The sequence below is a fragment of the Peromyscus eremicus genome, chromosome 19 (assembly GCF_949786415.1).
Source record: "Peromyscus eremicus chromosome 19, PerEre_H2_v1, whole genome shotgun sequence".
Taxonomy (NCBI): Eukaryota; Metazoa; Chordata; class Mammalia; order Rodentia; family Cricetidae; genus Peromyscus; species Peromyscus eremicus.
Window position 1 is genome coordinate 76,188,323 of NC_081435.1, and position 22,219 is coordinate 76,210,541.

Here is a 22,219-nt window from a genome sequence, read left to right on the forward strand (position 1 = left end):
TTTCACAGCCACATTAACTCTTATGATTAGTATCTTTATGAGATTTTCATACCTATCTGAGTGATTTGGGGAGAGTAGGTAGTTACAGTAAGTGCACATTTATCAAGGAGGGATGCATAACCACTTTTCCTCTGTAGTCATTCACTGAAAGAAGTTGTCAATCTGCTCACAAGCTATGGATAAGGATGAGTGAAATCTTAATGGGGATCAATGAAAGGCTACCCTTTTAGTAGAACACAACTCCTAAATGAACATAGAACATTTTGCTATCAAGGAAAAAGTCAGATTTTCCTCTTGTTTGACCTTGGTTCTTGATCTGGATTCCTTGACAGATAATCTAGTTTAGGCACATGACACCAGGTGGGTCAAGCAGAGTAATTTATATTTTCACTCCCTAAATTATGGGCAAACATGTCTATGTTGACCTGAATTAGCCAAACTTTTCCTCTTCAAGTAGAATTTCCCATTTCCCTTCAAACTGAGAAATTTGTCATATTCTAGAGCTGAAAAAATTTCAAGTGAAACACTCTCTTGTCATCGCAATCAAGTTCAGTACAAAAAATTCAAGCCAAGCGAATTCTGATTCCATAGCAAATGCCAACCGCCTAATGACCCTTGCAAGAATTCATCTGTGCAATTTAAAACACTAACGTCTACTTTCAGGTATCATTTGTTCTTCTCTTAGCTATAAGATAGCTGAGTTCACTTTAAGTGTAGCTTTGTGTCTTTCTCAAACATTTTGGTGTCTCTCTCTGGAGTTGGAGATTACTGCAATTTCTCAAGTAGCTCAGATGGATAGCCATGGAGAGAAACAGTCAATGACAAGGCAACACCAACCAGAAAGACAGCACAATGAACATGCAGGGCAGCTGGGCTGGTAACCTTATTGCCAAAAGGCTTTGCTCTTGGGTTTCTGCTCATAACCCTCATAGGATCAGAGTGGGCTAGTGTGATACAGTTGCTAGTAGGGTGCCATTTTCATTTTCTAACAGCACTATTTTAAAAGTATCTAGTCAACAAAATTTTAACACAACAAATTAGTTTCCAATAATTTAAGTGAGTATATCCTGTCACTCTCAGAACATTTGATATATCCTAATCTGTAGATGGATATAGCAATATCCTACACACACACACACACACACACACACACACACACACACACACACACACTCGAGCTACAGGGCCCTTCTTAATGGAATATTCTAATTTCACATTCCCTTAATTGTCACCGAGCTTCTTTACATGAAGAGTTAAGATGCCATGTGTAGAGCTTACTTGATTTGCTTCTGTCAAAACTGACAAAGCCACAGAGCTTATAGTGGGTCATCATTATGTTTAAAGACAGGCCCTGTGTCCAAACAGGAGCACACAGCAATAAGGACAAATGTCGGTGACTCCCACCCAGACACAAACTAGAGTCGGCAAATTTCCCAGTGCCAAGGCTTCTGTTACTGTCAGACACAAAGAATTTTTCTTACTTAAATGAGTGTTCATATTATTGGATTCTTTTTTGTTGTTGTAAAACATAGATTTCCCCCATAGAAATTCAATAAATAAAGGACTTAACCACTGAATCAAGGAAGCAGAACTCCAGTTTTTAACCTTCCAGTTGGGACTAGGCCCTACCAATGTTAATTTGTACTGCAATTGATCTTCCAGGAGGCACGGGGCGAAATGACCCCATGGCAGGTCCAGGGCAGACTGTTTTGCTGGTCACTGATGGCCTCTGTGTGTCATTGAATGAGGCTGGAGCTATAGCTGAATCCATAGCTGCTGGACCGTGACAATGGTGGCTGAGCCTCTTCGCTCTGTTCTGGAGCATAACTGGGAAATGTCTGTGCCCTGGACATCTTCGATGAGCCAAACCCATGACCTGGAGGGGAGGAAAGGAAATCTGTATTAAGAAACACATCAGAAGAAGCAAAGGCATCTGTAGAAAACAGAACAAATAAATCTAATCAAAGACTTCAAACCCTTAACATTAAGCTTATAAGAAAGATGGCAAGAATCTAGGCTTTGGTATCTTGATTCTTTTTCTATAATCCAATATTGGGAATTGAATATAGGGCCTCTTACATGCTAGTCAAGGTGTTTATTCCAGCTCTCTTTTTTAATTTTTATTTTGAGACTGAATCTTAGTAAGCTGCCAAGGCAGATCTTGAACTTCTGATCCTCCTCCCTCAGACTCCCAATTAGCTTTGATTACAGTCTGTGCCACTGTGTCAGGCTTTATGTCTTGATCTTTGAGTTGAAAACATTCAGGCATCAATATTTTTTCCCAACTGTATCTTTCCTAAAATTCTGGACATGCAGAGAGCTAGGCTAATATTTGAAACTCCCAACCTTCCTCTCTTCGACCTTTGAAATAAAAATAGAAAATTCTTCCCTTGGAAAGGTATTTCTGACAGAAAGCCTGTTACTTTATTTCTCTTCCCTTATACTCACTTTCTGCAAACAAAAGCTAATGAAATGCTTTCTTTCAAGCATCTGTGAACAGACAATTTGGATTTTACCTTCATCAGTAACAACCAATTACCAAAAAGGTTTTACAATAATAGGTTAGGGGTTCTGTTTCTCCCAGGAACTTTGTGAGTCTCTGTAACTGATGAATATCTTGGTTTACTAAAGTGATTTAAGGGTTGACTCTTATATAAAATATACCTTAAGAAAATTCTGCTCACGAATTTGGCTGTTTAGCTGCTACTTTGTGATACAAAATTGTCTAATGCAAACCAAAGCACTAATGATTGCTTAAAATGTGCCAGGATGTTCACAATGTGCAGAGAGAAGTATATATATATATATGCTTTAGAAAGACTTTCCAATAGTTGTCTCAGTCTTTTTATAACCAGTATTCTTTGTGCTTGAGGGTGGTTTGTACCTGATGGAAGGAAGGGTTTACTGAGACAGAAGAAAAATAGATCCTGTATGTGCTGCCCTTTCAGAGTTTATATTGTACTCAAGAGATGAAACACAGTTAATTTGATTTGTGCTTTAGCTGATCTCTTGGGAGAAGAATCCAGAGAACACTATCTGGATTATATAGAATCATGGGACATCTACTGTCACACCCCCTCAATGGCCCTGTCCTTTGCAATGTCATAGGCTCAAAGCCAGTTTTATTGCCACATGCTTGATGACTCCAAAAATATCCTTGCAGTGTGGAAAGCTTGAGATCCAGGATGAAAACCCATAGGAATTGGGTAATTAAAGGCTAATTAAAACTGGTAGAACTGCCTAAATGTTAAAAAAAAAATGTGAGAGAGAAATCTTGCTTTCTAGCAAGAAATTGTTTTAATTTTTTTGTTGGTCTGCTTGTCTTGCTGACCAGGGACTGGGAAGAACTAGAAACTAGTTGCTTGAATATCTTGGAGGAAGACAAGTGGGGGCATTCTTCTTGTCCTTCTTGAGGTCTCTCTTTTATCAGATACATTTGAGTTTTTTGAACTTTTTGCTTGTACAGTTCTTCCTTATAACTGAATCTATGCTTGGTGTTACACTAAGTTGATATACATTGATAGCTACTAAAATGGTCTGAAAGTTGAATTGTGGACACTTACACAGTCCTCTACCCCTGTTTTCCTCCTTTAGTGTCTTCATGCTTTGGGAGAGGGGTCATTACACGTGGTTTTATGCATCTGCCTCACTTGCCGTTAACTACTTTACCTTTTCCTATTGGTCTCTACACTGTCTCTTCATTAAGTTATTCTAAAATTTCAACTGGATGCATCTGCTCTTTCCTCCTGAGGACTCTGATGATATATATATGAAAATGAAGCAGAGAAGCAGAAAAGGGGGAGAAGTCAGAGACTTAGGTGGTCAATGGAGGCTGTGTTCAGGAGATGTTAGATGGAGTTATGGAATGGGGTAGAGAGAAGTTAAAGGAGAGAAGTTAAGGGAGTGTTACAAGGCTAAAGTTGGGATCTCAGAAGAGCCAACACCAGGCATACACACTGCCTCTGCTACTTTCTTGTTTGTAGTTAACTTTAAGAGATATAACTTTGATCTGGGTTTCTTGGTTTCTTGATCTGAAATCAGATGATGATAACAAAGGCACTTAACTTATATTGTGGTTTTGTGTTAAGTCACTGAGCTAGCTTGTGCCAAATGCTGTCATTCAATAAAAAGTAAAATGTGATTCCATGGTAGTCTCCATGAGTCTCACTGTTCCAGGGGGAAGAACTACACTTTCTATTGCTTATATGAGCACTAAATATATCAACACATAGGAAGACATCTGAGACAGTAGGTGTTTCCTAAATGTTAGCTAGAACAGTTAATGAAGGTCTGTAAGGAGGTAGCATCTTGCCATGATATTGATGCTAAGCTGATGTAGTAAAAAGTACTAAATTTTTTTGTGTGATTTTTGTCTCTTTATCTTACCATTGACTAATGAGAACTCATAGTTTTTTTTTAAAATTAGAAACATTGTGTTTATCAGCATACAGCAACTAGAAAGTCTAGTATTAAGAACATGTTCTTAGGGCTCGTGAGATGGCTCTGTGGTTAAGAGTGTATACTTCTCTTCCAGGGTACCCAAATTCTGTTTCCAGAACTCATGCCAGGGAAGTTAAAATTGCCTGTGGCTTCAGTTTCAGATGACCTGATGACCTCTTAAGGCTTCCAGGGGCAACTGCACTCATGGCCACTTACCTGCCGCCCTCCCCATATATGCATATAAGTAAAAACAAAATAGATACTTAAAAAAGAACAGTCTTGGCCTTGATTCAATGCAAATGCTATTAAAATATAAAAAATATCTAAAGAGAGGTGAAGCATCTCTTTAATTCATATTACTCGTGGGCTGAAAGTGAAGGCTTAAGTTGAAAAATAAGGACTTTTCCTATGAACATAGGATTTTCCTTTTAGTTCTATAATATTGAGCATAAAAAGCAGGTAATTGGTAAATGGACATTTACCAATGTTCTACTTAAAAAGTCTCCATGAAAGAGCATGTCTGGAGAGGTGGGCCCTGATTTTACAGAGCTGATCAGCTGCCTTGAGGAAGATGGTCAGGCAAGGAGAGCAAACTACAACTATCAAGTGAATGGTTTGCTCTACTAATGCTGAGTAGAACCAGAGGAGAAGTGGATGATAAAACTACACATATCACTCCAGCACCCCAAACTGCTTCCCCTTCACAATATGAGCAGTGTGTGTTTCACCACTACAAAGGGCTTCAGAAACAAATTGAATTTTGCTGTACTTTTGTGGTCTCATTGTCCCACATGAGGAGATCATATTCTCCACAGGTATTATGGAAATTAAACATGTTGACACATATGATTGTTGAAAGCCAGCAGAAATGGAAGTTATGTACTTAATGTTAGTTTTCTTCCTTTTATTCTGTACAGAGTGGGCTCACACTCTTATCATTCTCTGCTCAGCACCCACATTTCCTTACCATCTTAATATGCTGCCTCTCACTTTGATATGTTTTGAATATTATTCTCTTTCAAGGTCACCAATATTTTTTTCAACATCCTCTGTGAATCATTTCTGGTTTAATTGGAAATTAATTTATGACTTTCTTTTACTTCAACTATTTCTTCAGACAGTTCACAAATTATGTTAATCAACAAAATAACATACCTCAATCAGAACTGAATATGTGAAAGCTGTTTGATAGAGACGATAAATGTGAACAAAGAGAGAAATAATTAAGCCCTTTTTCAGCATTCATTGGAATCATGCCCTTAGGCAGTGTTGATGAAAGAAAAAAAAACAACAAAAATAAACTGTGAGGCTTAAATTAAAAACTCAGTGGAATAGACCTGTTCATCCTGTTGACAAGGAGTCTAGTGAAATGTTGTCAGTTTTTCCCCAGTTGGCCATACAGACAGATAAGGTGAATAGACACTCAGAGCATCTGCACAGTGCTACAAATTAAAAGCAACACATCTGCTAACAGTGATAAGTCTATTTAAAAAATACTTTTGAATTTTTATTTCCCCTCTAGCTGCAGTCATGTCTGCTTTGGTAGAAAATCATATTTTGTTCAAATGTTCCACGTTTCTATTGTGTTGTTGACTATATTTACTCAATGGGTTCAAGTACCCTCTGACATGGTAATTGCATGTGCACCCACCAAACCTAATCTGCATAGTTTCACTCTAGAAGGAAGATAATAAGTTGGGTGTAGAGTTATTTAGGGCATTTGCTTTATTCTAACAAAATCATTCCGGGAACTGAAGAGCATCACATAACAATAAAGATACAATGAATGCCTGCTTTAAAAGGAAACTTCCCTGCTGGATCTCCAAATGCCCCAACTAGCAATGAACTGGAAAGAGTGCAAATGTGGTAGAAAATGGCAGCCAAGCTGGAGTGCTAGCGTTAGGATTCTTACACAGAAAAGGCAAGAAGAGGGAAGGAAGAAGGCAGACATCATGCCCTCTTCTCCCAGTAATTAAGAAGTATGTTATCAGCAGTTTTTGCTAAACTCTCCGAACTTGACTGACATCTGGTTTTCTACTTTTATTAACCAAGTCTATTTTCAATGCAGATTCAAAAGGAAACTGTTTACACGCAAGCCAGGATTCCTAAAATATAGAACTCTTGGACACTAGTTGGTAAAAGGAATAGGCCTTGATGAAGACACTTGGTAGTTATATGCTTAAAAGAGTTGTTAGAATCTAGAAGAGCTGAAAGGGTGTTGTTATTTTAAATAATAAAACATAAAAGTTAATATTACAATAAATGAATTGGGAAAGTTCTTTGGTGAGGAAGGAAACATGTGGAGTAAAAAAGCATTAATAAAAGTTGAGGCTGGATACTCAGGAGAGATATTGTCTTTAACAAGGACCTTCTAGCCACTAGCACCAAGCGTGGGTAGGCTGCACCCATGCACCTGACAGGAGAGGAGTTGGTAGAAGGAAGAACAGATGATTCAGAGCTAGGTTGACTGAGTGGACTTACCACAGTGTCTTGTGACAGAGGAGGGTTTTATGCTGTGTTAATACGTGACTGTTAATCTTAAAAGTAGGTGAAAGTTGAAACCACACTAAAGTTAGATACAACCTACAGCTCCACCATATCTCAATAATTAACCAACAGAGATTAGTTATCATAGATATGCCAAGATTCATTGCCAACATTTCTTCTACAAACCGTATTTGAATTTTACTCAGTTTTTAATAGTTGAAATTAACACTAGCGTTCTTTTTGACTTGATCTTTGTGGTCTCTAAGAGTGCTTCTGAAATTCTTATGCAGATTCGAGGATGTAGCTTTATGACCTTGAATAAACTTCAGGGTGCATCAGGGCTCAGGTTCAGTATATTTGATCCAATGGGGAAATGATAATTGGTTTAATCTGTAAGAATGGTTTAGAAGAAAATTATAAAAACTGCTGCTCATTGAGTACGAATTTCATAGAGATGTGTGCCAAGTATCACAGAAATTCTGTGCTTAAAAGTCATCCTATCAACTTGAGAAGGAGAGATTATGTATGATTTGTCATTCTGACAGGACTGAAGAACACTATAACTATTTCCTATTATATCTGTGGAGGTGTTCTCTAAGATACTCAGTAGGTATGCAAACAAGATCTTCTCTCATCAATGTGGATGGACATCATCTAGTCATCTGTATAAAGTAAAAGGGAGAATGAAGGCAAATTCTCTAAGCTGAGGTGCCTATCTTTCCTGTTTTTTGGACACAGGATTCTTGATTCTCAGGCTTTAAGATTTTCAATGAATTATGTTACTGGTTTCCCTGAGTTTCCAGCTTGCAGATCCCATATTAAAAGATTTCCCTTTTTTACAACAAAACAACTCCCAATTCTTAATAAATCTCCTCATATATCTATACATATTCTATTGCTACTGTTGCTCTGGGTAACTGTATGGTGATAAAGATATCAAGTGTCCCCTAAAAGGCTACTGTGCTAAGGGTTGGGTCCCTAGCTGTTGATGCTTTTGAGGAGTGACTCAGTCATTGATGAAATTAACATTCTAAAATTAAGGATGCTAATTTCATGAATGACTGAACTCATTGTTAATTTAATAGCTTAATGGGCTCTTGGGAAGTGATCCTAAGAGAAGAAGTAGGTCAATGGGCTATGCCTTTGAAGAATATACCTTATCTCTGGTCGCTATTCCTTCATGCTGCTGAAAAGTGAGCATTAAAAAACAAAAAAACAAAAACAAAAAAAAAACCCTTCCTTCAATATGGCTTTCTGCTGTGATATTTCTGCCTTGAATTATGCCTAAAAACAATGGAGACAGTTGATTACATGCTGAAACCTTTGAAACCATGTGTGGCATGACTCGTAATTGGTCTTAATAATAAAAACCCAGAGCCAGATAATGGGGTAAATGCTGAAAGATCAATAAAGGAGTGAGCATTTACCCCAATATCTGGCTCTGGGTTTTTATTATTAAGACCAAATAGGATTCATGCTAAAACCATGCATCAAATAAACTCTCCTCCTGTTAATTCCTTTGTCAGGTATTGCATGATAGCAACAAATGGGTGACTTATACAATGATTCATATTTTCATTTTACATGTAGATAAACTAAATTAGGTCTATAGATGTTTAACAACTCCTCAAACATTTGGTAGGGCAGGTATCACAACTTATTTTCCTAACAAACAGAAGCCAAGGCATTGCCTCTAATATTTTGTTCCACTTCCTCACAGAGGCTCTTTTAGAAACATATCTCACTTTATCAGAAGACAATCAGTCAAATGTCATTTTTACGATTCAGCTCCTAAAACTTTACCTAAGTGCCTGTAAGATAATGAAGTAACTATGAAAGAACAAAACTCATTCAAATAATAAAGCTATATCCTATTTGCTAAGGTTGCCCTAAAAATATTTCAGCATGTGTGACTCAAGCCACAGTAGTTCATAGTCTCAATTTTTGGTGCTGCAGCCTGACCAAGGTGAGGGTTGGTGTCTTCTGAGGTCACTCTCCTCAAGAAGTGGGCTTCTTTACTGGAATTACAACTGTCCACATTCTTGCTGTGTTCTCATATGATCTTTATTCTGTATGTACATGTTTAAATTCACCACTTTTATTTTTGAGGAGATCCATTGACTTGGTGAATCCTACCCATAACACCTCATTTTACCTCAATTTGCTCTTTAAAGGTTCTTCCACCAATGGCATTCTCATGAGGGGTTTGGAAATTTAACCTATATTGTAGCTAGAGTTTTCCTGCCTGGCCCACAGTCAGGACAAATCTCTTTCACCAGCCAGTCCCACAGCCGCTCAGACCCAACCAAGTAAACACAGAGACTTATATTGGTTACAAACTGTATGGCCATAGCAGGCTTCTTGCTAACTGTTCTTACAGCTTAAATTTATCCATTTCTATAAATCTATACCTTGCCATGTGGCTCGTGGCTTACCGGCATCTTCACATGCTGTTTGTCATCGTGGCGGCTGGTAGTGTCTCTGACTCAGCCTTCCACTTCCCAGCTTTATTCTCCTCCTTGTGCCGCATATACTTCCTGCCTAGCCAATGGCCAATCAGTGTTTTATTTATTGACCAATCAGAGCAACACATTTGCCATACAGAACATTCCACAGCACTATATATTTTCAAAGGGCACAATTCAGCACATATAAAATCTAAAAAGTAAAATGAATCAAGAGATAGCAAAGTATATTATCTTATTGTCTGTGACTATACAAAATACCCAAGACAATATGCTTTATAAGAAAAGAGAGTTAACTCACTGATCCAGAGACTGAAAATACAGAAAGCATAACACCAAATCTGTTGAGGATCTCCTTGGCTGTAATGTGGCAGGTGGTGTTCAGGACAGAACTGTATACACAAGTGATCACATGGGAAGGCAGAAACACACTGGAGCCTTACAAGAATCATGTTAATCCCTTCCAAGGGTGTGTCCTCCCTGATCTAATGACCTCATAGGCTCTGCTGCTAAAGGTCCCACCGTTTCTTAGCATCATCACATCTTGGACCAAATGTCCAACATTTGAACCTGAGTGACACACTCAAACCATATCTAGTCCGTAGAGCCAATAGATGACATTTTTGCTTTTCAGAGGCACTCTCATCATTCACTAGTTTTAAGATATAAATGATGTTGAAAATAGGTTAGCATTTTCCTGCCCTTTCTCTTTGGGTTATTTGTACCTGTTTGTGAGGTAATAAAATACAGTTTAAGACTGCATACAATGTGGTAAGCTTTCTGGACCTTCTTAGACCACCAGCCCACAAATAATGACATAGAGGCCTATTATGAAAGCTTTGCCTTTAGCTTAGTTTTGTCCCCAACTAGCTCTTATAACTTAATTGACTGTTATTTTTTTAATCTACATTCTGCCGCATGGCTCAGTTACCTCTCCATTGTATTGTATGACTGACTTGGTGCCTGTCTCCTGTCTCTCTTCTTCCCTGCATCCTTTCTCTCTCCCCAGAAGTCCTACCTACTTTTCCAAAGTTTAAGTATGAGAACTTACATATATATCTCATTGGTGTATAGAGTTTTTTAAAAATATATTTAAGTGTCTGTATGTGTCACTGTGAGTATGCCAAGTGTGTGTGAGAGTTACAGAGGCCAGAAGAGGGTGTCAGATCCAACTTGGGTATTAGGAACAGACTTCAAGGCCCCTGGAAGAGCAGCAAATGCTCTTAACTGTGGAACCATTTCTCTAACTCCATCGTTTGTTTTGTTAACTTCCTTTTATCACACAAAGTGCCTAAAACTACATTTTTAAAAATAGATCTGTTTGAGTTTTCTGGGTTTTAGGTCAATAAAATTATTCTCTTTACAAGAATATTAAACCCTTTCCTTTACATTTTTCCAATATTTGCATTAAATTCTTTTTTCTCTTTTGCTCTTGAACTGCTGGGGAATTTACTTCATGTTCTACATTAAGTGTGTCTTATTGTGTAGTGGCCAGGGGTATGAGTTTGAAAGACTACTTGGTCTGGGATCTAGCTTTACGACTTATTCCCTTGGTGTGCCTAATGCTCCCTAACTACCCAGGTCCCTCAAGTTTCTCAGTATTGTGATGGTGTTTATAATAGTTCCTACTAATAGAATACGTACTGCGCTAACACGCTGTGCAGGCTGATAGCTAATTACCATATGCTAATACACAAAGAGCAGAGACAATAAGTATACTGACTTTTTTTTTAAACCCATCAAATATAGTTTGTGCTGCATGGTCTTGATTATGTGATCTTTACTTGAAGATGATCATTCCACTAGGGGTCTCACTCTCTGAGAAGCTATTAACTACCAATATCTCCTTAGCTTGAGGCGAGATTTGTGCCCACCTTCTTTCCTCATGTTGGAATTTTGTCTGATCCGAGCCTGCACAGTTGTGCATGCTCATGTAACTACTGTGAGTTCATATATGAGAATACCCTGCTGAGTCCAGAAAACACCAGTTACTTTCCACTACCTATGGCTCTTACAGTCTTTCTGCTTCATCTTCCACAATGATTCCTGAACCCTGGGAGAAGAGAGTATGATATTGGTATTCCATTTAGGGCTGAGCATTTTGCAATCTCTTATTCTCTATATGTTGACCAGTTGTGGGTCTCTGTGTTAATTACCATCTAATGCAAAGGGAAGCTTCTCTGATGAGGGCTGAACTAATCAGTGGGTAAAATAAGTCATTAGGAGTTGGTTTAAAACTATACCTATTTAGCAGAGTAGTTAGTAGTAATAAGCTCTTCAGTAGGACCTATAACATCTCTGGTTACAGGTTCTTGGTCCTAGTAATGGGCCTGATACGGGTTATACTTTATGGAGTGCACCATAAATCCAAGCAGAAAGTAGTTGGTTACTTCATGATAGTTAATGCCACTATTGAACCAGTGGATGTGTCTTACCAGGCTGGTCATAGATATAACTCATAGTGTTTTAAATATTTCTGAATTACTCTTTCTTTTATCCCTCTCATTTTTCCTGGACTCTCTGTTGTTTAAAATGAATACTGTATTTGTAATATTAGAGTCCAGTTTCATATTCTTTGTTGCCTGACTTTGTTGTGGGTTTTTGTTTAACCTTTTCTTCCAAACTTAACAAAATTGCAGAAAAATTGTACCTTCTAATTTAAACTTGTAACAGCTTTCTCATCTTTATTTCCTACTGTTTCTTGTCTTTAATGTGCAGACATACAGAAATAAATATTTACTGCTATTACTAATATTGCTGTTATCATTGAAGTTTTTGACTTATCTCACAGGTGGATATCTGAATATTCCTTACTCAGATATTTAAAAATTGTATAAAATATTCAAATTAGTTTTATGTAGCACTCAGTCATAGTTAGACTGGTGATTTAAAAACATTAAGATACTGACAAATATCAGATACAATGTAGCTTTAGTACTACTAAAGATGTTTTGATTTATTAAACTAGAATTACATTTTAATAACCATTTCATACATTTTTCATAACAAAATAGTTTTATAAATTTTCTGGTTGATGTAACATCCATTTATTCTTGTTGCTTGCATTAAATTTGTCTTATATTCTAATTCTTATAATTACCTACCAGGATATTAATTTTCTACAACTGTGATCTCTTTATGAAAGCTAGCTTAACTCTTTACTATTAGCAGATGGAGAAGCCATTTGAATAATTATAGGCTTTAAAAACAGTCTACAGCAGCCAATAAAGTGGCAAATGTTAAAAAGGAATATTTTAAGTTGAACAACATGAGTACAGAATGCATGAAATGAAAATCCGTTGGTGTTGAACAAAAGGAATGGCAAATTACCCACAGTGATAATTCAAATGGTTTTAAAAGTATATTTTGTCATCATTTTCAAAGGGTTATTTATAAAATTTGAGTAGAGTAAAAATAAAGTATATTTTCTTATATATTGAGTTTCATTTGGGAGCATATTGGCAGTTTCAGCAATCCAGGAATTATCTATCATTATAAATATACCAAGTTCAGATAGAGACCTGAACACTATACTCAGTTGTTTAATACATTTACTGAGACATCACATTAAGGTCATACAAATTAAGAACAAGAGAATTCATATCAGCTAAGGATCCTTAAAAGTGCAATTAATAAGTAACTGGAAAATGCTGTTTGCTGCAAATAAACATCTCACACAATATATGCTTGAATTTGACTTATGATGATAATGCTATATGCAGAATTGTCAAATTTAAGTAAATTTGTATGAGGATGGATTTTCAGAAAGTCAGTCTAAATGAAACATCAGGACACTGTTTAAAAACACCTTCAGGCTGGGCGGTGGTGGCACACACCTTTTTAATCCCAGTACTGGGAGGCAGAGGCAGGTGGATCTCTGTGAGTTTGAGGCCAGCCTGGTCTCCAAAGCGAGTTCCAGGAAAGGCGCAAAGCTACACAGAGAAACCTTGTCTCGAAAAAACAAAAAACAACAAAAAAAACCCAACCAAACAAACAAAAACACCTTCAGATTTTCAAATAATGCAGCACATTTTTATACTGCCACAGAATGAGGTCAAAGTTCACACTTAGCCTGAAAACTAAACAAAAATTACAAGTTCCACTTTAAAATTTGCATAACATGATGAATTCTGGATTGTTCATCTCACTGGTTCTAAAAGTTTGTTAATATGATTATTAAAATCAATTCTTAGAGTAGGAGTTTGGCCAGAACTTAGCTTTTAATAACTTATTAGACTGATTTTTCTAAGATCCAGGAAACATTGGGATAATCACAAATTCCTTCTTAACTTTGCAAATATTTAACATATACATTAAAAAATATGTATTTCTTGTCAGTCTTGTGTTTGTGTGTATGCACGTGTGTATCTGACAAAGTTCTATCCTATAGAGCAAGAACCAGGAAAAATAATATAATTTTGGAGATATATTTTAGAGTTAAAGGTGAACAGTAGGGATGGTAACTACTTTTTATGTAACACTATAACATGATCTAAAACGTGTGTAGAATAATCTGAATTATTTGTACACTAATGAAAGAAAAAAATTTTCTCCCAAAGGACTGTTTTATTTCCCTTTCATAACTATGGAAGTTGTATCCATTAGTTTTCTTTTTTTAATTTTATAAGACACAGTTATTTATTAGAACATAATCTATAAATCAGGCATAGTGGTGTAGCTGGTAATTATAGTCCTGGGAGGTGGTCACAGGTGTTTATGATATAGTGAATTCAAGTCCTATCTCAAAAAATAGAACATTAATGGGGACTATGTGGAGTCCAGTCCCTCGATAGCCTTTCCCAGGGTCTGGGAAGAATCTACGAGCAGCTGATAGTCTAATCTTTGACGATATTAAATGAATCTATGTACATGAAACAGTTCATTCGCTTTATTTTTCTGAGCCAGTTCTCTCTCTACTGTTCTGCTTTCACATTCTGCTCCTCTCTGTCCCTTTTCCTCCTGTCCTGTCCTAGTTCTAACTAAGCTAGGCAGACTCCTAACGAGACTGTTTGGCCTCGTCCTCATCTTCATCTTGGTTCCTTTCTGTTCCTCCGCTGGAATTGGTCTCAGCCCTACCAGCAGCCTGACTCTTCCAATACCATGCAAAGCTTCCAAGGTCCCTCCCTACAAGAGCCAGCTTCATTTGCAACCCAAAAGGGGAGTGAATAGAGGAAGTGGGGGTCAGATAAGGCCTGACATAAGCCAGAAGGGGAATTTATGTGCTCAAAATATATTCTTAAAAATAGTTAGGGGAAACGTTAGGAGTCTGCCATAAATGTGCTCAAACTACAATCTTACAGGTGATTAGGTAAAAGAGTCTATAAGTCACTAAAATAAAACTGCCTCTATTTTCCTGTGCCACCATATACTGGCAGGACAAGGTAACTGTGCTTGGAGCTAGGAAGCCTGCCTCATAGCTACACTGCATCTGGTATGCAAAAAGCCCTTTCCTTCTGAGTCAGTTGCTCTGGAATGCCATTATGGCTGTGAGGGAAAGGAGGGTCTGAGCTTCATTTGCACAAGAAACAAAGCTATGTGCCTATCTCCTAAGTGGAGTCTCTGGAAGGGTGTTTACGTCAGGAGACTGTTTGCCAGTTTTGCCTAGGATGCTTGAGAAGAATTTCAGGTAAAATACACCATTAAAAGTACTTGGGGAAGTTATGAACACACATGAAATTCACAGCAGAAGACAGATGATATATTAAAAGTCAAATAACACCAAATACTCCTTGAGATTTGGCTTAATCCTCTGGAAGGCCCTTAGCTTCTTCAAGCTATTAGCTTTACCATATTCAGCTGAATTCCTACTACATTCCTGCAGCTCATAGCAGAACATAATGTTAAAACATATTATATGTCAGAGTTAATCATTGGCACTGTTCTTAATTTTATGCAGAACACGTATACTGGTTCCAAGCTGGATTAGCAATAAAATTGAGATGGTAAAACAGTATCATTTTTTGAACTTTAACAGAAACTGTATGGGAAATACAGGAAAGTGACACAGAACATAATTTGAGATGCCATAGACTTAATATCGAGTCCTGATTTTGTAACTATATCTGTAGTTTAATTGCCTTAAAATTGTGATGGTTGAGAACATAAATAAACCAGTAGATAGAGCAAAGCCTGATAGGCTTAATCACTATATTTCATTTTTTTTTCTGGATCTTTGATTTACTATGGAGAAAACTTTCTCCAAAGAACAGAGGACAGATGTGTTAGGATTCTGCCACTCCAGCTTTATGACTGTGCATGCACAGTTCAGTAGCTAAGTAAGGGGTTTTATGTCATCAGTGTGCTGCATGATTTCACAAATGAACGTAGCATGTCACACAATCAGCACATGTGTGGCGTAGCTCCATAAGCCCACCTGTGATACTAATTCACAACACACCTTCACAGTTGGTCGCGAATGCCTGGCGGGACCTAGTCATTTCTAGTCATTTCCGGGTCAAATGTCTCCCATGACCCAGGACCATGGCTTTACGCATTGGGTAAAGTGCACAACACAACCACGTGATCTATGCTCATGTGTAGAATAGCCACATGGGCCTGTGTGCACAGGCGCAGCCCAGCCTTTATAAGCCGGTGCCATGATTCCCAGTCCCCCTTCACTCACGTGTCTTTCCGCAGGCCTGTGCACATCTGTCCCTCTCCCTTATCTTAATAAAACTCTTGTTAGTGGATTCTGTCATGTTTTGTGACTTTTCTTTGCAGGGTAAGAGTGCCAAAAACCAACAACCTGCGCATGTGCAAGGGAATCCTTAAAGCCGGACACAGACCCCTGCCCTCTCTTCTGCTCTTTCCTCCCCCACCCCCCTCTCTCTCTCATACACGTGTCTCTGCCCCAGGCCTGGCCACACTCTCCTCTGTCCCCTCTTCCTCCTAATAAACCTCTGATACTGAGTTTTGTTGTGCCTCTGACCTTTCCTTGTACGGTAAAAGCGCTGTATTTAAAACCAACAGGATGCCTTGCTGCTGTAAGAACTGGGCAGGGCAAGTGTGTCAGCTGGAAATTGTACAATAGTACCACTCTTTTATCAGCTATTGGCAAAGAAGGAGAGGTTTTTGAAATGAAGGAAACAGTCATATTTCTCTACTTTGGCTTTCATCAAATGAATAACAAAGCATGATCAGGGAACAAGAACTTGGCAGTTACCAAGAACGTATACATCACAGATGAATCCATGACTCTTCTCTATTGTGTGCCCTTCCTTCCACACTCACTATTGTGGGGATGCACACAGCATCCCTGAAGTTATGTCTCATGCCTGGGGGATCTCTCGTCTCCCGGCCTTGCCATCACCTCTTGTCATGCTGTCAGTCATTGAGCCCTGTAGTGTCTACCTCCTTAGCTCCTCCCTGGTCCACACATTTCCTTCACGTTGTCTTTACCTTAACTTTATCATTAGGCTTATTGCTAAGATTTAAGATATCCAATTGTTTTTCTTATCAAACTTACCACCTAAGGTTAATGTATTCTCAATGTAATTATGTACATCAGGCTACTACTACTCCAATACCTCTTTAGGGAGAGTGAAAACTCCCTAACATAATCGGGTTGTAAGTACTGTTAGAAACATAACTTTGGGGGTATTTTTAGCTATAAATTCTACTTCTCTAGCAAAATCTATGTTAAAAATTTGTATTTGCTATGGAAATAATAGTTTATGTTAATTGTGTCTGGGCTCTCTTCTAAGCAAATTGTTACTTTCAACCCATTCTGTCATATATTTGTATGAACATCTATTTATTGTATGTGTGTGTATGTGTTTATATGTGTATGAAGTGATGTGGTGTGTGTGTGCTTGTGTATACCAACTAAGGGTTTTTATAAATTGAAATGTGCTTACTCTTCTACTCTTGTCTTTTTCCAGTTTCTGTCTCATACTCACCTGAACTTTTTAGCTCTCACCAAGCTAAAGTCTCCACTTTTCCTTAGGAATTCATTTAGAAGAGGGGAATGAAGGCCAGCCATGGTTAATTAGTGAGATGCAAAAAAAGAAAAAAAAAAAAACACCAAGGACTAGCAAGGCCATCCATTGGGTAGAGGTACTTGCTACCAAGTCTGGTGTGCTGGCTAGTTTTATTTAACTTGACACAAACTAGAGTTATCTGAGAGCAGGGAGTCTCAGTTGAGAAAATGCCCACATAAGATCAGGCTGTGTGGTAGCTTGTAGGGCATTCTCTTAATTGGTGATTGATGTGAATGGGGCCACCCTTGGTTGTTGGTCCTGCATTCTATAAGAGACCAGGCTGAGCAACCTAGTAAGCAGCGCTCCTCCATGGCTCTATTAGCTCTTGCCTTCAGGTTCCTGCCCTGTTTGAATTCCTTTCCTGACTTCCTTTAATGATGAACAGGGATGTGTTCAAGCTTAAGTCAAAGAAACACTTTTCTCCTCAAGTTTCTTTTCGTTGTGGTGTTTTATCACAATAATAGAACAAAAACTAAGACATCCAATAACCTGAATTTGGTTCTGTGAACATAGATGATGCAAAGAGAGAACCTACTATACAAAGTTTGTTCTCTGACCTTAATATGAGCAATCTGTACACACACACACACACACACACACACACACACATACACACACACCTCTGCATACACACACATAAACATACAAGTAAATGCAAATATATAAAAGGTTGTTTTTCCATCTTTTGGCTAAGATTGAGTGTAAAAAACTGTCACCTAGGAAGCCTGACTCTCCAGCCTGAGTGGAGGGCCACACCCTCCTGTGTTCTTTTAGCATCTGGTACAAACCTCGTTTTATCTCTTATCTCTCGAGTATCTTCTCCCTTAAGCATGAGAAGAGGAAGCTTATTTACCTTTGTGTTTTGCAGTCTTGTGTAATGCCAGGCACACTGCACTCAATAAATATTAATGACTAAAACTATGAAAAATGCATGTGACAGCTCAGTCCTGTGTGCACAGAAAAATGGAACATGCAGGGAATGAAGCAGCCTCACATCTGGCTTTCCATACCTTTGATCATAAAAATTACATGTTGAATCAAAGCAATTAAATGATGGGACCTGGCCCTGGCTAATGGGGAATAGCAATGTGTTTTTTTTTTTTTTTTTTTTTTTTTTTTTTTTTTTTTTTTTTTTTTAATGAAATTTTAAATCATAGCACAAACCAAATGGGATTATCTGATATGTGTTATAAGTTTAAATATTGTAACAGTTGTAACAGGAATGAAGATACTCTACAGAGTCACTTGTGCTCTTCCCTTGGCTATCAGACGACAGAAACAATGATATTCAAGGAATTAGAATTTTTCTAGTCTCTTAGGGTTTCTACTGCTGTTTTAAAACACCATCATCAAAAGCAACTTGGAAAGGAAAGGGTTTGTTGCTTTACAACTCTCAAGTCAAACTCTACCACTGAGGGAACTTGAGGTAGGAGCCCAGAGGCAGAAACATGCAGATACCATGGAGGAGTGCTACTTACTTACTTTCTCCTTATGTCATGTTCAGCTTGCTTTCTTATAGAACCTAGGGGTGGCAATGCCAACAGTGAGCTGGGCCCTCCCATATCAATCATTAATCAAGAAAAATCACTGATAAAAAAAAAACCCACAGGCTTGCCCACAGTCTAGTCTTGTGGAGGAATTTTCTCACTTGAGTTTTGTTGGGGAATATTACTTTAAGGTGTGTTAGTTTTGTTTATGTTGCATTTGTATAACTCTGTGAAGCTGTGTTACTGTGCCTGTCTAAAACACCTGATGGTCTAATAAAGAACTGAATGGCCAATGGCAAGGCAGAAAAAAGGATGGAAGGGGCTGACAGGCCAAGAGAATTAATAGGAGAAATCTGGGAGGAGAGCAGAAGGAATGAGAGAGGAGGAGGAGGAGATCAGGGGCCAGCCACCCAGCTTCACAGTAAGCCACAGAGTAAGAAATAATGAAAGGTACACAGAAATAGAGAAAGGTAAAAGCCCAAAGGCAAAAGCTAGACAAGATAATCTAAGTAAAGCTGGCTAGCAACAAGCCAAGCTAAGGCTGGACATTTATAATTAAGAATAAGCCACTGTGTGTTATTTATTTGGGAGCTGAGTGGTTGGCCCTGCAAAAGAGTGAAAACAACAAAAGGGGAAAACAACTTTCCTCTACCCAATGACTCTAGTTTGTATAAGGTTGACATAAAACTAACCAGGAAACCTAGGACGTTCATTCTGGAACAAGGAAAATGCTAAAGCCTGATGCCAGTGAGAGGAAAGACTCAACTTATCTGACCAGTGTTTGGGGTTGGCCTGAGTATAAACAATGATGGGTCAGTGATGGATAAGACCATTCCTTGACCAAGGTTTAGCTGTGTATACCTCCTGCCCTCTATTTAAACCTAAACATTAGTTAAGACCCCAAACACGAACCAGAGAAGGTGTCACTGGACCTCTTTAGATATTACTTTTCCTAATTTGGTCAAATTGAATAAATTTCCTCCTTTGATTTTCACCATTACCTGTGTGACAGTGTTAAAGAAAATGGTCCCCAAAGAGAGTGTCACCATTAGGAGGTATAGCTTTGTTGGAGTAGGTATAGCCTTGTTGGAAGAAGTATGCCACTGTGGAGGTAGACTTTGAGGTCTCATATATGTTCAAGATACCACCCCGTGTCTCACTTTACTTCCTGTTGCCTTTAGGTCAAGATGTAAGGATTCTCAGCTCCAGCACCATGTCTGACTGCATGCTGCCTTGCTTCCTGCCATGATGATAATGGACTAGACCTGTGAACTGTAAGTAAGCCAACCCAATTAAATGTTTTGCTTTATAAGAGTTGCCATGGCCATAATGTCTCTTCACAACAATAGAAATCCTAACTAAGACAACCTGTATCTTTCATTGGTCTGTTGAGGATAGGTGGCTGAGCCTAGCCTGCTAACACTATCAGGGCGAAGGCTTTGGCCCTATCAACTCTGATAAGAATAAGAAAGGACATGATTGTTTCCAGTTTCTCACAATGACTTCTTCAGCAATGCTAGCAATTTAAGTTTTTTGTTGTTGTTTTTTGTTTTTTGTTTTTCTTCCTGACAGGGTTTATCTGTGCCTTTCCTGGAACTCACTCTGTAGACCAGGCTGGCCTCGAACTTAGAGAGATCTGCCTGGCTCTGCCTCCCCAGTGCTGGGATTAAAGGTGGGCGCCACCACCACCCAGCTGCAGTTTAAGGTATTTTAAAAATTAAAATGGAAATGCATTTGGTGAGAAAATGAGGAAACAAGACAATGCTATTGAAGCTTGCTGGTAGACAGCTCTGTGGGTCCTTTGCACCTCTGCATGTTTTCTGAGCAAAGGCACCAATTATCATTTTTCTAAATCTTTTTAAGGGTATTTATAGAAGTCAAAGATTTAGATTTGGTTCTTATAGTATAAGAAATATAATATCTGTTCTGAGAACATGCATGAAGTTAGATATAAAATGTAGAGGTGTCTCAAATTTTGGGTTGCACACCTATAACATATTTTACTTCCTGTACTGGGCCACCTGGCTCCTCTTAATGTCACCCAGTGGTAATGGAGCTTTGAACATCATTACAGTTGCTGATGGTTAGTAACAAAGTTGTGAATAGTAAATGGTTGGGTGTATCTGTCATACATGTCTCAGAGATTCTACTAGCAGCCATAAAATGGTGGGGATTTAACTTCCAACATCACATGTAGAATATAATCTCAAAGGTGTCATTGACAATAATAATAAATCATGATATTTATGATTCTAATGCTAAAGGAAGATGTTTCAAAATTTGGAGGATTTTACATTTACCCATTTAGTAAGGCTGTATTAAGTTGCAATGAAATCTTTCCTAGATCTGAAATAAGCACCATACTTAGGTAATTTACACAGCAGTGACATATTGGATGGTTTCATACAGAGAGCTGAATAACTAACTCCATGATACAAGGTACAATGAATGAATACGGACAGTGGTTTTTTTTTTTTTTTTTTTTTTTTTTTTGTTGTTGGTTTTTTTTTTTTTCCTAGAGAATAAAAAATGAGTTAAGTGGCATTTTTATCACTTAAATCTGCAGGATTGAAATGGACTATTAATCCCAAGTAATTTCCAGTACATATTAGCTCAGGCACCTCAGAAGAGATGTTTAAATTATCTCTTGTAAAGAAAATAGATTTTGTTGTTGTTGCTAGTATTGTCTTGTTGGAGAGACTATCTGTTCTTTAGATGATGTTTTTAAAGAATAGCAAGCTCTCAACAAAAAGATGAAACAAGAAAAAAAATCAGAGAGCTCATTTGATTTTTCACAGGAAAGAAACATTTATTTTAGTAGCAACACAAAGCAGAGAAAATGAATGATTCCTGTGGTTTTTTAGAACCAAGCTTTTATCCTGTTTGAACCATTGTTAAAAAGAGTGAAGCACGTTTTCATTCTGAATGTGGTAAATTGTTCTTAGAGATTTGCTGCTCTCCTCAATTGCTCTAAGATACTATTGCTCTACGACAATAGGGCCCTTTGAAAGGTAGAAAATAAAGTAATTGAAGGGTAAATAGCTTATAAGCTGGGATGGTTAACATTCAGAGGATGACTCACTGCTGAATAGGTGTCCTGTCAGAGAGTTTTTGTTGAGTTTCTTTCTGTGCCCTGTAACAGTTGAACTGAAAGATGGCAGACACTGAGAGTTTTGGATCTGCAGTGTTTTAAGAAGTACCACGGTGAGCAGAGAAATGGTGGCCCACCTGAGGAAGTGGGTGTAGAGGATTGGAGCAGCAAGTGAGGAGTCACGCTTGCTTTCAATCCTGTGCCTTACCTCCTAATTCTAGACTATTGCTAACCACTATGTTTAATTTCCATATCATGGCAAAACCTTGG

General features: G+C 38.0%; 1 protein-coding gene across 1 annotated transcript in view; it reads right to left on the minus strand.

Moving 5' to 3' along the window:
* Positions 1 to 1,548: 1,548 nt before the first annotated feature.
* Dok6 (docking protein 6) overlaps positions 1,549 to 22,219 on the minus strand; it is a 391,510-nt gene continuing 370,839 nt past the window's right edge. The window contains exon 8 of the mRNA XM_059246053.1: positions 1,549 to 1,876. Coding sequence (XP_059102036.1) covers positions 1,737 to 1,876 — 140 coding nt within the window. The 3' untranslated portion in view covers positions 1,549 to 1,736. The remainder of the gene's footprint in view (positions 1,877 to 22,219) is intronic.